We start from the raw sequence: 14,589 nt of genomic DNA, 5'->3' as shown, positions 1-14,589 counted from the left end.
CATTACTTCATGAAAGACTGGGCTGTCTTCAGGAGAGGTGCGATGTTGCATTGACCTGATGTCAGTGTTTTCCATGGTGTGAACAAAGATGAATTGCATTCAGTTGCAATCAAGAAGCTTTCAGAACTTCTTTCTGAATGAGAGAGTGGAGTCTTACTTTGGGACAAATTCAGAGATGTTGCATCTCATGTAAGTGTTCATGATAATTAGGTGGTGATCTCAGGGTCCAATTTAGTGAGAGTTAGCCTGGATCAGGCTTGTAACTCCTGGAAGTTGTTAACTTTGTAGTGCTGTGTATGATCCTTTCCTAAGAAGATCTTGAACTTTCCACCCACTTCCCTGTTTTTTTTTTCCACCATCATTTACATGGCACAGTATTTTTTCCTCCGTGGATTCATTGTACTTAAATTTCGAACTGGGAAATGGAAGAACTGTGCTAGAGATGAGTGGATAGCAGGCATGTTTCTTGTTCCTCCTGAGATGTTTCTATTATTCTATTGCTTATGATGGCAAAATGCTGAACTTGGCTTTCAATTCTAAGCGCGTCACATTTGTCCCTCTTGCCTTGCTTTCCAAGTTTGCTGAATCCTCACTGTTGTAGCTGAAATTGAAAGTGAGGAGAAATTGATACTTAGCAGTAAAACATTGTTCCTGGGTCAAAAGAGAACTAGGGTTGCAGTAATTATTGCTCAGACTAATGGCTTGCCTATATGATAAAATGAGGAAAAAGAACTATTATTTTGGAAAGAGTTTTTTTCACATAAATGAGTTGATATATGAAGATCCTAACAAAGAACATGAAGAGCTTAGACTATCTCTAGAATACAAAGAAACTGTACTTGAATAGGCCCTTACATGTACTTGAATAGGACGCTTGTTGTGAAAGAGGTATTAAATAGATAACTTACTCCATGTGGTTTAGTTTTCAATGTTGGTATATTTTTAAACTTGCCTTTATTTTGCACTAGATTCCCCTCTGTTGAATTTCAAAGGTCTGCTGTCTCCTCAGAGGTCAGGCACTTGTGGACTTCTGTGGTAGAGTTACGCAGTTGAGCTCTTCCAGCTGCACTGGCATAGAACTGCAAGTTCTCCAAGGAGCAGCACCCAGGGCTCGTTGCTGGTGTGACTCATTCTATTGTCTGCAGTGGAGCTTCTCAGGGGAGGATGATTTAGTAATGTGCTTAATCGTTTAAAGGTCAGACTTTTCATTGTGTAAACTTGTGTATTGTTGTTGCAATAGATGCGGTGTGCTTGTAGTGCAGAGGAGCTCTTTATGACCGCCTTATAAAAGTGCTTTATTAGTTCTTAATTACTTCTATTTGGATTGCAGGGTTTGTTAACACAGGTTTGTTATCTGAGATAAGGGCCGCACAGACGTCGCTTTCCTGGTACGTGGTCGTAGGAGCTCCCCTGCTGCTGCACGAAGCGATGGCGCAGGGCGTGCAGTGTGGGCATGCCGGCTGTGCAGGAAGGTGCATAAATGAGCTGCTGCTGAGCTCCTGGGCGTACGGAGGAGTGCCCTGCTGAGATGTTTGCGTGTCTCAGGGAGGTCAGACAGGCGAGTGCCGGCTTGCTGTCAGCACGTGGCTGCTCGGCTCTTGCAGCAGCGGGTGTGGCGGGGCTGTCTGCGCTCCCTGTGTCAGTCCCTGGCAGCTGCCGAGCTCAGAGGCGCCTGTCTGTGCTTTGTTAATAAATAGCCTTAGGATTATGTGTGCGTATTCGAAGTGCTGTGTCAATAGCAGCACCTGAGGTTAAAAAGAATGAAATCAGTTGTAACCTGAAACACTGCTTCGAACTTAAAATTTTTGTGTTCATTTATTATAATACTTTTAAGGCTTACAGATAGTAATAGGTGTGCAACTTCCTCTCTGATTTCCAATTTTACAACTATATGTTAAAACCCAGGGTATACCAAGGAATAACTAATGGTAAACCAAGGAATTTACCGTAACAGCTTTTTGATTTTTAACGCTCGCAGTTCTGCTGCAAAAATGGAGGGCTTTGCACACATTTGTTAACAATATTGCAGGAGAGAATTAAGTTTTTCCAACTCTTGGGGGTGGTTGTTGGTGAAGGCAGAATGGAACTTAATGAACCTGAATCGTGCATCTAATTGCTTATCATTTAACTTTGCCAGCACAGCTTTATGCTGCTTTGGGTGTCTTTTGGGTACTGCTGTTAAAGGGTGCAATAAAACAAATGAGATGTTTTATTTGCCATGGTTTTAGAGGGCAAAATTAGAGTTGTAATTGCATTAAGGTCTGTAATGTTTAGTGTTTTATAGCTCATTATCCTAAGATTATACTTTCCAGCAATATAAAGAAAGCAACAGTAATTATATCATACCCTGAAACTACTTTATTTCCCTCATGGTATTGAATTAATGTGATGCATTGGTGACCCTGGCACACAAACCAGTTTTTAACAGTGGTCTGGGTGTGTGGCTGTATTATTGAGAACTTGGGATGCTAAAACTCTCAAAAAGTTCAGTCTTCAAGTGTCAAAACTTGACAAGAATAGGAGCTGACTATTTTTGAAAATGATGTTCCCCAGGGTTCAGTTTGGGACCAGGTTTGTTTATGTGTCAGTGATGTTGATGAGGGGACAGAGGATCAAGTGAACCCTCAATTAAGGTTTGCAAGATGACACCAAGTTGGATGGGTGTGTTGATCTGCCAGAGGAAAGGAAGGCTCTGCAGAGGGATCTAAGAAGGCTACGCTGATGGGCAGAGTCCAACTGTATGGCATTCAGCAGAGCTACTTGCTGGATGCTTCACTTGGGTCCTGACAATCTCAGACAGCAGTATAAGCGTGGGGAAGGGTGGAGAAGGTTGCCTGACAGGAAAGGAGCTGGGGGTGTTGGCTTAAAGCCAGCTGAATGTGATCCAGCAGTGTGCCCAGGCACTCAAGAAGGCCAATGGTGTCCTGTCTTGCATCAGAAGTAGTGTGGCTGGCAGAACTGGGGAAGTGAGCAGTCCCTCTGTGCTTGGCACTGGTGAGGCCACACCTCAACTGCTGGGTCTGGTTTGGACCCCTCACTACTGAGTTGCTGGGATGTGTTTAGAGGAGAGCAATGAAGCTGTTGAATGTGCTAGAAAGCAAGTGTTGTGAGGAGTGGCTAAGGGAACTTTTTGGTTTGAGGAAGAGGAGGCTCAGGGGAGATAACAGAATCATGATTCCATTATTCTGTGAAAGCACCGAGAGGACAAATATGTATTTAACAAAGCTGCTTTTCTATGTAGTACTGAAATGGTCAGGTTGTCAGCTGACCAGTAATGGGGATTACCTTTAGCACTTTGTTTCAGTGAGTCAAAATTCAAGTCTTACGCAATTGATCAGAATCGCTGCAACCCAGTGTGGCTGAACAAAGCAGCTGGATGCTCTGCCTGGCTGCTGACATTCATGCACTTACTGAGTGAATTTGTCAGGGTGCAAATGCAGTTTAAACTGTAAGAAGCTGAATGTATCTGTGAGAGAGAGCGAGTGAGCTGCGATTCCGTCTGTAAGAGTGATTCTTGAACTGTGTTTGTTATGCCTGGTGAAGTTATAATTTAGTATTTCTTTTCCCGAGAGAACTGATTTATCTCTCAGTCACACAGCAGGATGTTGGCACAAGGAATGGATGCTGTGGGAAGTGGAAGTAATCAGGAGTAAGGGCAATGCTGTTTCAAAATTAAAGTGGCAGTGATGGTGAGCTTGCTGGATTTTTGGTTGTCTTCAGGGAACAATACTAAAAATGAGGCTGTCTGGTTTTCTTTGTCCAGTTATTTCTTGAGACTGCTTTGTTTTGTGCAAACGCATAATTGTAAGAAAAAAAAAATGTTGCTGAGGGCTTAAACCTTGAAGAATGACTGGGCTGTAGCCATTGTGTAGGCAGTGGGTCAAGGGAAGGGATTGTCTCTCTCTGTTCAGGTTGTGATATGGCATGTAAGGTGCGGTGCCCAGTTTGAGGCTGTCCAGTAGAGGAAAAGGCATTGATGTTCTTTGTCAGGCCCAGCGGAGGGCCATGAAGATTGTTCTGGGGCTGAAGCGTGTGATGGGCAATGAGTCTGAGAGACCATGGTTTGTTCTGTCTGAAGAAGAGAGGGCAAAGAGAAGAGCTCACTGTTTTCGCAGCTGCCATCTGGGTGGTCATGAAGGGACAGGACCAGGTCTTCTCAGAGGCGAGCAGGGATTGCAAGAGAGGCAATAAACACACATTGAAATAGGGGAAATTCGGGTATAGGAAAAAAATGTTTCCTGTGAGAGTTGCCGAGCACTGAGTTACGGTCCCAGAGAGGCTGTAAAATCCCCCAACTTTGGACATGTTCAGAACTTTCTTGGCTAAGTCCTTGAGAAACCTCCTGTAATTGGAGCTGCTCCACACAGGAGCTGAGTGTCCTCCAGAGGTTCCAACCTGTGCAGTTCTTTGATTGTTTAGTCTGAGATTTGGAGATGAGTGAACTTCATAATGGATTGCTCTGTACTTTGGTGACAAATGGAATCTTGTGCAGTTTGTGCTTTTTTTTTTCTTTTTTTACTGAATAGTTCTTTTAATGCACAGAAATGGTAACCTAAAGAAAGTTACTTCTAGTGTTCGGTGTATGTCACTAGGAAGTGCCTTAGGGTGGGTCTTGGTAATTCCTTTACTGTATATTCTGAATATACAGTGTTTGTGTCTGTATTTATTTCTGAATATTCTTACGCATAAAATTTTGGTTTAATTGTGAGACGAAAAATAAGGTCTTTCATGTTTTTAGCAGATCTGCTAAAATCTCCAAACTATTACTCAACAGACAGTAAGGAAGGCTGGCTGATGTTAAGAAGAGTTAATATGACATTATTGGCCGATACAGAGAAAGTATTTATACAAAGATGATAAATGTTTAATTATCCATTATTTTACTCTGGAAATAGTATCTTTGAAGGAAGCTTTGGTAAAATTATTGTTCAGTGGAATGGCTCTTAGTTCACTGCAGTTATTGCCAGCTCATTAGTTGGTAATTTACGCAATTAAGAATAAACAATTCTTCATTTTCAAGCTGAAAGAAGGTAGATTTAGGTTAGATATAAGGAAAAGGTTTTTTACATTGAGGATGGTGAGGCACTGGAACAGGTTGCCCAGAGGTGCCCCATCCCTGGAGACTTTCAAGGTGAGGACCAGGCCCTGGGCCTGGCTGCATGTCCCTATTCATTGCAGAGGGGTTGGACTACATGGCCTTAAAGGTCTCTTCCAACTCTAAGCATTCTGTGATTCTATGATTTTACTCTGCACAGTTGGTTTTGCTTCTCCTTCTGGGAGTAAGGGAGAAGGAAGGGAATCCCAGAATCTATTAGTAACTGTTCAGCAGTCCTAAATTCCAAGATTTGCACTTGAGGTTATACAGCTTTTATCTCTTCATTTTACTTCTATGTTTGAGTAAAAGTGTCTAAACTCGTCCCTATTGGCAGACTCTAATAGCTGAAGCTATTATATTATACATCTCTGGCTGTGAACTAGGTTTGTCTTAGCTTAGCCTGTCTTGTCCATGTATCAATGTTAAAAGAAATGGGGGAGGGTCAGGAAGTGCAACAAACACCTTGAAAATGGAAAAGCATCCTGAAAAAAAAGAAGTCTTAGTAGTAAAAAATCAAGAAAGATAATGACACTGCTGAACTACGAAATTATTGCCTTTACTGCAATGTGGATCAGTTAGGTAGAAATATAAGAGGGTTTAAAGTAACTTCTAATAAATTTGTGCATTGAGAAAATAAAAAATGTTTTGTCTGATATCCATAAATGTATACTTGAACATAAACTTAATATGAGGCTTTGTTTTTTTAAATGAATAATATTACATGTGTGTAAATTATTTATATGTCAGTCTCGATACTAAAAAACATTCTGTTGTAGGTTTGTACAGTTTTTGAAAAATGTTGGACTTTAAAAATTAATAAAGTGTAGTAGCTAATGTGCTAATACTAAATATTTTAATAAGATGTTAAAAACTTAATTTCCTTGGTAGACAGCCTAAGGAAGCAACTTCACTTTTTATTCCCAAACTCTGTAGCTTGTGTCCTCTGGATTTGAAGTAGTATTTTGATGTTGCTTGTAACAGTGTGTAGCAGCTTTAATGGACAAAGCTTAGCATGCAGATTTCATTATGGATAAACATTAAACTTTTAAGATCCAGCAAGAAATGCGATGTATTCTTAGGATTATAATCTTCATTAGCCTTCTTTGTCATAAATTATAAATGCCTCCTGAAATATTGATCGATTCCATTAGAATCCGAAGGCTCTGTGAGTATTGGGCTACACGTTGATACCATCGCTGCATTAGCTGGAAGTGAATATCAGTGTCATTCACAAAGCTCAAATTCAGTCTTGATGCACACGTGGCCTATTGATCTGTTTATGAGAAAGACACTGGGAAGCAATAATTTGCAGTGCAGAAACCCTTAGCATTGGGCTTTGTTTGAAACCAGAATGATCTGTTTCCAATAGCTTAACGTTTAGTTGTTCACATCTAGTTGTTATAAAAACCAGCTGTAAAAGTGTCAAACACGTTTTAAATAGACAAGGAAATGTGCTCAGATGCTTTCAGAGCTATTTGGTTGGGAAGAAAGAAGCAAAAGTGTTGCTAACCTCCTGAGTTTATTGCTGCTTTTTAAGCAACGTGACCTTCCTCTGCTCGCTTGAAGTAGTGCAATTTATGGGATCAAAGTTGAGCTCATCTTGTCATCTCTTGTTTATGAGAAAGATTTGAAATATATTTACATGCACAGTGTTTGAATGAATCCAGTGGCTTTTGATGCTTTCAGTAGGTTTTCAATTTGAGACAATTTTTGGAAGTTGCAATAATGGGTTACAGTTTGTTTTCACCTTGAAATAAGTCTAAAAATGAGGTTAAAAATTTCTAAAAAAAAATATGTTTAAAATGTTGCAACACCTTCTAGGTGGAACTTGCTGTCATGCCACCCACATCTTTTTCTGTCCTTAATGTCTCCCTGGCTACACCTGAAGCAACATTTTCCATTGTGAAAGAACATTGGCAGGGTTTTCAATCTTCACTAATCCTGCATGTGCTGAAACTTGTAACAGCTGCATGGTGAATAGTTGGTTATTCTACAAATACGTATGGGAGCAGGGTTCCTTAATCTACTCATTGGGGCATTTATTGAAGCAAGCTGACTTGACTGAATATTTTAGAGGTAACTGGTTTGGATAGACTGGATAGTTTTGTTATTGAGGAAGCCTGTGGTGCATGATTTAATCTAAATTAATACAAAATATCTGCTCCAAAGTATCTACAACAAACAACAGGTTTGTTGTACCACAATTTGTTCCATCTGTAGCATGCCATTGACATATTTCCTACTAGGGGGATGTGTTGTTGCTCATGCTTGGTGATGGAACTGTGGAATCACCACGTTGAGAACAGACCTACGAGATCATCCAGTCCACTTACCACCAGTATTTCCCCACTAAGCCACGTCCCGTAGTGCCACATCTAAATGTTTCTTGAATACCTTCAGAGACAGTGACTCAAATACCTTCCTGGGTAGCCCATTCCATTTCCAGCCATTCAAGAGCAACAATTAAAAGATAGGCTTATCAAGTTACTTGAATTAACAAATTATTAAGAAAGAAAGAAAGGAAGTTTGTTTTTTTTTTTTAAGGTTAATTTATTTTTTGCTGAATCCTTAAACAAACGAAAAAGCTGTAGAGTACAGCCTATGATCCACTTTTGATTAGCTGTTTTGTAAATGAGGATAAGTTCTGTGATAAATTAGGTAAAAATTGGGATAGTGTTGTGTACTTCCTTAATTTCCTTCTGATAGGTTTGCGAGAGTAGTATAGATGGATGCTTGTGCTGTTTGAGAGAAGGGAAATTGAAGATCAGGTGCAGATTTGATGGCTGAACTTGCATGTGCATTCCCAAAAGTGCTCAAAAGGTTTCCTAAAGCACAAAATGCAAAACTGAGTGGATTGAAAAAAGTAATAATAATTTGCAAGAGATTGTAGTGAGAATTGCTCTCTGTAGCTGTCCCTAGAACTCTTTTCTGTTTGCAACAGTATGCCTTTATTTAACAGCCTTCTACTCAGATTTTGATAATTGACCATGATCAGAAAAGATTGGCCAGGCCAGTATATATTGTAAAAGACCATCCTCCTGTCCTCTTCTCATATTTTACCTACTGCTGCAATAATTACGTTATGGAGTAATGTTAAAAGAAAAATATCAATGCCAGAATCCTGCTTGTGTGTTTTGGAGGCTGAAGCTGCTGCCTAGTATGTTGGTGGGAGAAGATGAGTAAGCCCAAATGAAATTTGGTCGACTGACTTGCTTCAGATGTCTTCTGGGATCTGTTTCCCAGAATTCCTATAACAAGTGATCTATTGTTTGTTTATGTGAAGAACTCTCTTATAGACTCTTTCAACTCAAAAACAGTATGGGTCATGAATGGGATTAGAAATACAGAGTTTGCTTTGCAATTTTCTTGGCACAAAGGCCTCCACTTTTGTTTCTTGCCCAATAAGTGGGAGGCAGACTCTTCTGTCTTTGTAGAAAGAAAGCTTGTTAGGAAGCGAGGGGGGAAAGACCCAATATTGAGCCATACAAAAAACTCACTTAGGACTCTAAGAAATGAAATGTAAATGTCGTGAAGAACAGGAAGATCTGAAATGCCATTTAAAACGTATTTAGGAAGAAGCCAAAGCAATTTGATACAAACATCTGGGTGGAGTGCTTATTCATGTTGACTTTTTAATTGCTGGCGGTTATCCAGATGGAGCCAGCTTTAAACTAGCTTTATTTTAATTAGTTTAATTAGAGCAAGTGCTTAATCTGCTCAGTACAGTGCCTGACTTGTCCATTATTTTCCATGGTATATGTGCTTTTTCTAAGTGCAAGGTGCTAAGCATGTCTTATTATTACTAGAAAATCGGTAGGTTTTTCTTTTGGTATTTTAGGATAGTGAGCTAGAAATTTTTTGGATGCTTGTATCTTGTGAATAGGAAGTACTAGGCAGATATAAAAATAAGCCATGGAGTAATCAAGCAGTGGGGTTTTTTCCTTCCCATCAGGTGTTTGGACCAAGCTGGTTGTATCAGCTTTCTTTACAGTCAATAAGGAGACTTAGACTAAGTTTCCTTCCATACATCTGCCTTGCTATTGTGACTCAATCGATGTAACACTTCACTGGTCAGAGCTTGGTAACAGGAACCAAGGTTCAGGTATGAGGCAGTAAGTGTGGGTGCACGTGTGTGTCTGTATGAATGTCTAAGGAGAAAACTTTAAAGATGTTTGGTGAGGGCACTGGCTGCTCAGAGAGGCTGTGGGTGCCCCATCCCTGGAGGTGCTCAAGGCTGGATGGGGCCCCAGGCAGCCTGAGCTGGTGGAGGTTGGGGCTGGGTGGCATTTGAGGTCCCTTCCAACTTAAGCTGTTTCTTGGTTCTACACCTAAAACAGATCATTGCTGAGAAATGTCTAGAAGCTCTGTGCGCTATTCAAAGCAAGCTGGTTCTCTTTGGTAACTTCTTAGAAAGATGCATTGTCTCACGTATTGACTTATTCTTGTCACTTTATCTTACCCTTAGTCTTATAAATACCTGAAGTTTTCTACAAAACTGTGATGAGAGTAGAGCCTGGAGAAAAACAGTTCCTTTTCACTACAATTTTTTAACTAAAAGCTTGTTCACATTCAGACAAAACTAAGATCTTTAGAAGAGCTTTGGGAATAAATAGACTGGCAGCTTAATGAGAGTCTTGGAAACCTTAGAACTGACAATCTTCAAATAATGCTTGTTCTCAGGAAAAGAAAACAGTACACTATGGTATAAGGAAAAGATTAGTTGAATTTCAAAATAGGTCTACTAGGAGTGTTATTTCATCAGTGATTCATTGGGGAAAAGGGCGGTTTCCTGATATTCTTTCTGCATTTTGAGTTTTCCTTGACCTGGAATCTAGCTGCCTCCCAGCCTGTTGGTAACGTCTGCTGCCGTGCAATCTGAAGAGATGGAAGTCAAGACAATGGAACTGTAAAAGTGGGTGGTGAGGAACAGGAAATGTAGAGGCAGCCATTCTAAAATAACGAGTGGAAGATCTGGCTTCAACTAACTGTAAATTGTATTTTCTTTCAAGTTAGCTGGCAGCAGCTGCTCTGATGCCGGGCAGCCCCACAGTGAGGCTCTGGGCTGGCTGGCCTCAGCCTGTCAGGCTCAGCAGAGTTCTGGGTCAGCCAGGTCCTGCCCAGTAGAGATGGAGCGTGGAAGTTGATGACTGCTTTGACAATAAGTCTCCTTGAGGAGATAACCTGCCGTCTTCATGTTTGTCTGAAAGATAGGTTGATTTTGTACTGTCAATTTATTTGAAAACCTAATTTAGATTCTGTTTTGTGTTCTTTTTAGATTGGGGCATATGATCAACAAATATGGGAAAAATCAGTAGAACAAAGAGAAATCAAGGTAATACAGTATATCAAGTCTTTTTTTTTTCTTTTGCCAGTTATCGGTAATGCTGTAATTGTATATGCTGATGTAATTTACAATGTATGGGATATTCTTTAATGCTGGTGAAGCAAAAATAGACTTCTGGAGTGTAACCAAATGAAACTGGCATAGTATACTCTATTTATATGACTGCTAAATCCACAGCATTTAAAAGTTCTACATCAGTCTGTACTTCGGTGCTTTTTTATTATTGTCTTAAGCCAGAGCTTAGTTTATGAGTGCCTCTCTTTCACTCTGTGATGAATTCTAATGTCAGTTATCTGAGCTCTCCTTATTTCAGTTAGTTACCTTATCCCTCCAGTTCACTTTTCCTCCTTTATGATGCTGTCATTGTTTTGTACAGTTTATTAGACTGGTAAGTACTTCAGGCTTTGTGTCCTGAGAAAGCAGTTAACAGCAGTTTTTTGCATTTTGGTTTAACTAACAGTGCCATCAATGTCTGCCGCATTGCTACAGCGTTCTGGGGAAAATAGTCAATCCTATGTGTAGTACTTCTGCTGATTGTAGATTGTGTCATACTCTGTAATGTTAAAATTAGTTTCACTGGTGTTTTCTTGCAATTAACCTTTTCTCTTCAAGTACTGCACACAAGAAATACGCTATTACTGCATGAGCTTAAAGGCTGTGTTAATTCTTAGCGTTAGTAAAATACACATTTCTTCGGCATTCCTGTGGGTTTTTGATTGTTCTTCTCCACTACTTCAATAGCTAAATAGCATATGTTAGGGAGATCATTACACAGGAGCTCTCACCAACCTGATCTCTCTACAAAATCTACAGATTAGCTTTTAAATCAGAGATGATATTTTCAGAAGTGCTTCCGAGCCTGATAAGGAATCTTTGTGACACCACAGTTGTACAACATGCCCCGTTAGGCAGCACGAGGAACCTGAGCTGCTGCTGGTGCTGAGCTGGCTGAGTGCAGCTGCAGGGACACCTGGGGACTGTGCAGCTCAGGTGCTGGGAGCTGCCAGGCAGCCCTCCCTGGCACAGTACTGCTGCGTGCCGCATGAGGTGCAGCTTTGATTGCGGCCATACGTTGATGTGATCAGAAGGCTATTGCACGACAGTTGCATCTTGTGGTACCCGCTGTCTGAAGCATGCAGAGAGGTGGTGCAGAAATGCTCTTGATATCAGCACAGCTAATTTCAAACAAAGGTGTTGGCCTTATTTTCAGTGTCTTTTCAGTGACTGTGAAAACCAATTGCCATTACAACAGAAGTTCTTGTAGCTGCCGTGTAATAGGGCAACATTCAAATAATTTATTGCAAATATAGTCTTGAGCCTGTGGGAAATTCAGCTTGTTTGGTTTATAGGCTGATAATTAACAAATAAACAATGGGAAAAATGATAGCGCCCAGAAGAGTCAGCAGTGATGGGGAGGCTTTCAAGGGGAGGCTGGACGGAGACCTGGACAACCTGCTGTAGTTGTGGTGTCCCTGTCCATTGCAGAGGAGCTAGACTAGATGCCTTCAGAGGTCTCTTCCAACCCTGAGGAGTCCATGACTTAGCATAATGAAGGGAGCACTGAAAGAGGTTGTTACCTTCAGGAGTCATACATGAAAGCTTCTATCTCAAAGCCATTATAATGCTGTTTATAAATGAACTTAACTAAAGAAGTTAATAAAGAACTTAACCAAAAAGTTTTTTTTAGTAAAAAAAAATTTGTTGCCAGTAGTATAAATTAGTACTAATAGGGTAGTTTTAACTGAACTATTAATTTTAAACTTTGCGCAGTGGAGTTTTTACAACAGTAACTATTTTTAAGAGCTTTTACTTAAACTTTGTGGTTTTTATATTAGGTGGCAGAAATGTGTTAAGTACTGAATAGAAATTATGTGAGTTAATGGGATGGATCTGAATAGTATGGAACATAATTATTTCTTAATTAACCTTATTTTGGAACACTACTGTTTTCTGCATACATCACACAAATTCGTGACACATGAATAGAGAAGTTGCATCTTAATAAAAGGAATTCTTTCACTGTGTGTGGCAAAAAGTAGAGCTACCAGTTCACTATAGTTCATGGACACTGAAAGCACTTGAGATTTGACCAGTGACATTTTTTAAGAATGTCACCACTGCTCTCCCTATGAAAGATGCATTGACTTCCATTGTTGACTTTTTTTTTTGAAAAGTTCTTTGTGCAGAATGGAAATGGGCACAGGGGTAAATTGTTCATAGGACTGTCTGTATTTCCAGTGGGTTATTTCTTCTGAGATGCACATATCTGTTTCTTTAGACTTTTGAGGAAAAAATCATGAGGCCCATAAGCAGCAGTACAGTTGAAATGTATCATACAGTATCTTCTATTTTTAATCTTTAGAACCTTTTATGAAATAGAGTGGCTTGCTTATGCAAGAATTCCCAGGAATATATAGCTATTTATGGAGTTACAGTAAATACAATTTCTAAGTATGGGCTTCCACATAAAATTACTGCAGTTTTGAGACTGCTGACCTATGAAAATCTTGTACATTAAGCAGTGCTAAATCTGCAGTAACACAGCGTTTGTCATCTTAAGAACACGTTTTGTCCTAACCACCCATCAGTTCCATGTATTAATTTTGTTTGATTTCAAGCAAACTCTCTTTTTTCTAATGGGCCTACCATTAGACTATACAGCTAGTTCCCTGCCAACAGTGATTTGTTTTTGTTGGTTTTGGTTTTTATATTATAGTGTTATTTTAAAAATAAGTACAGCTGAATTTAAGTGCAAGAAATATTTTGAGCTGTGCTGTTTGAAAACATGCTTTATGTAGTTGCTATGAAGATTCACACGGCTAGATGTCATTGATCTTTCTCTCATTTTTATTAATTTAATTTGTATAATTTTATCTGAATTTAATGCTTATACTGAAGTAATACATTTTTTTTAACATGAATGTAATATTACTGTGTTCGAAATCTGCAGTTCACCAGCAAATGGAACTGCTATTTGAATGAGCACAGTTAAATCACTTCCATTATAATTCCATTTGTATCCTCAATATTTTTTTGAATTACTGTAGTTTACTATGTCTGAATTGTACATGGAATCATTATTAGCTAATGTGACCAGGAGCTGATCTGAAGGCATCAAAGTAAACTCACAAACATCTGTCTCTAAGCATCACATCTTAACATAAAGAATAAACTTGACAGTTTTGTGATGAAGTTTGGCTCTTCCATAAGGAAAGGTGCTGTTTCTAAAAGAAAGAATAAATAGAAGCTTTCTCTTTTTCCCTGCTGCTTCTCTGTGTTGTTTACTTTTCTTTTTAATAGGCTGCTCTATGTTCAGTATTGGGAATACCAGTAGTTTTCTAGAATTTGGACTTCTGACAGCAGAACTTGCTGTTGATTAGTGGCTTTTGATTTGCTGTTGATTAGTGGCACACATTACAGTGTGATTTGCTGTTTAGTTTTAGAATTGAGGAGTTCTAATATGAGCATTTGATAAAGTTTAATTAGATATCAAAGGAGAAAAGATTCAGGAAAGTATTTTTTTTAAAAAAAAAAAGCTCTGGAAACCTAATACGAATGTACTACTAATTGTTGCAAGTGTGTGCAGATTGTGTCTGTATAACCCGAAGCCATGGGGAATGTGTGCTCAGTGCTTAACAACATTTTGGATCTACGTAGTTGGGTCAGTAATTGTTCAGGTTTTGTTTAGATTGTCAAGTGTGAAAAAGGCATTGAATGGTGCCGTGTACCTCAGAATGTTTTATAGTACTTTAAATCTCTGAAGTTGATTTTTGTCTGAGTTGTTAAGAACAGTGTAGGTTAAACACAATTACTGACCATATCCTTACTATCACATCACATTATTTCTGTATTCTGCTGATGTTCAATATTTGCTGATGTTCAATATTTGCGTATTTCAGGGTTTGAGAAACAAACCAAAGAAAACAGGACATGTAAAACCAGACCTCATAGATGTTGATCTTGTACGAGGTAAGTCTTGAGCTAGAAGCCAGATTTCTCAGAATTAGATGAACTACCAGTCTGTCTTGTCATAAGCTGAAGGCTCGAAAAACTGGATTTAAGTTTTGAATAGACCTAGGTTTTGAGAAAAAGAAATCAGTGGATTTCTATGGATGATAGTTTGAGCATTATCAGTTCAGCAGTCTCCTAT

At 39.3% G+C, this 14,589-nt stretch overlaps 1 protein-coding gene across 3 annotated transcripts in view; it reads left to right on the top strand.

Annotated features, from left to right (window-relative positions):
- PHTF2 (putative homeodomain transcription factor 2) overlaps positions 1–14,589 on the top strand; it is a 62,580-nt gene that overhangs the window by 16,351 nt on the left and 31,640 nt on the right. For all 3 annotated transcript variants that reach the window (XM_042815851.1, XM_042815852.1, XM_042815850.1), the window contains exons 3-4: positions 10,371–10,427; positions 14,339–14,408. In XM_042815851.1, the coding sequence (XP_042671785.1) occupies positions 10,371–10,427; positions 14,339–14,408 (127 nt within the window). The remainder of the gene's footprint in view (positions 1–10,370; positions 10,428–14,338; positions 14,409–14,589) is intronic.

Source organism: Centrocercus urophasianus, unplaced genomic scaffold, assembly GCF_019232065.1.
Source record: "Centrocercus urophasianus isolate 14NV4802_14NV808 unplaced genomic scaffold, USGS_Curo_1.0 seq_15, whole genome shotgun sequence".
NCBI classification, from domain to species: Eukaryota; Metazoa; Chordata; class Aves; order Galliformes; family Phasianidae; genus Centrocercus; species Centrocercus urophasianus.
The sequence above is the reverse complement of the archived record's forward strand: the minus strand, read 5'-3'. Positions and strand labels throughout refer to the sequence as shown.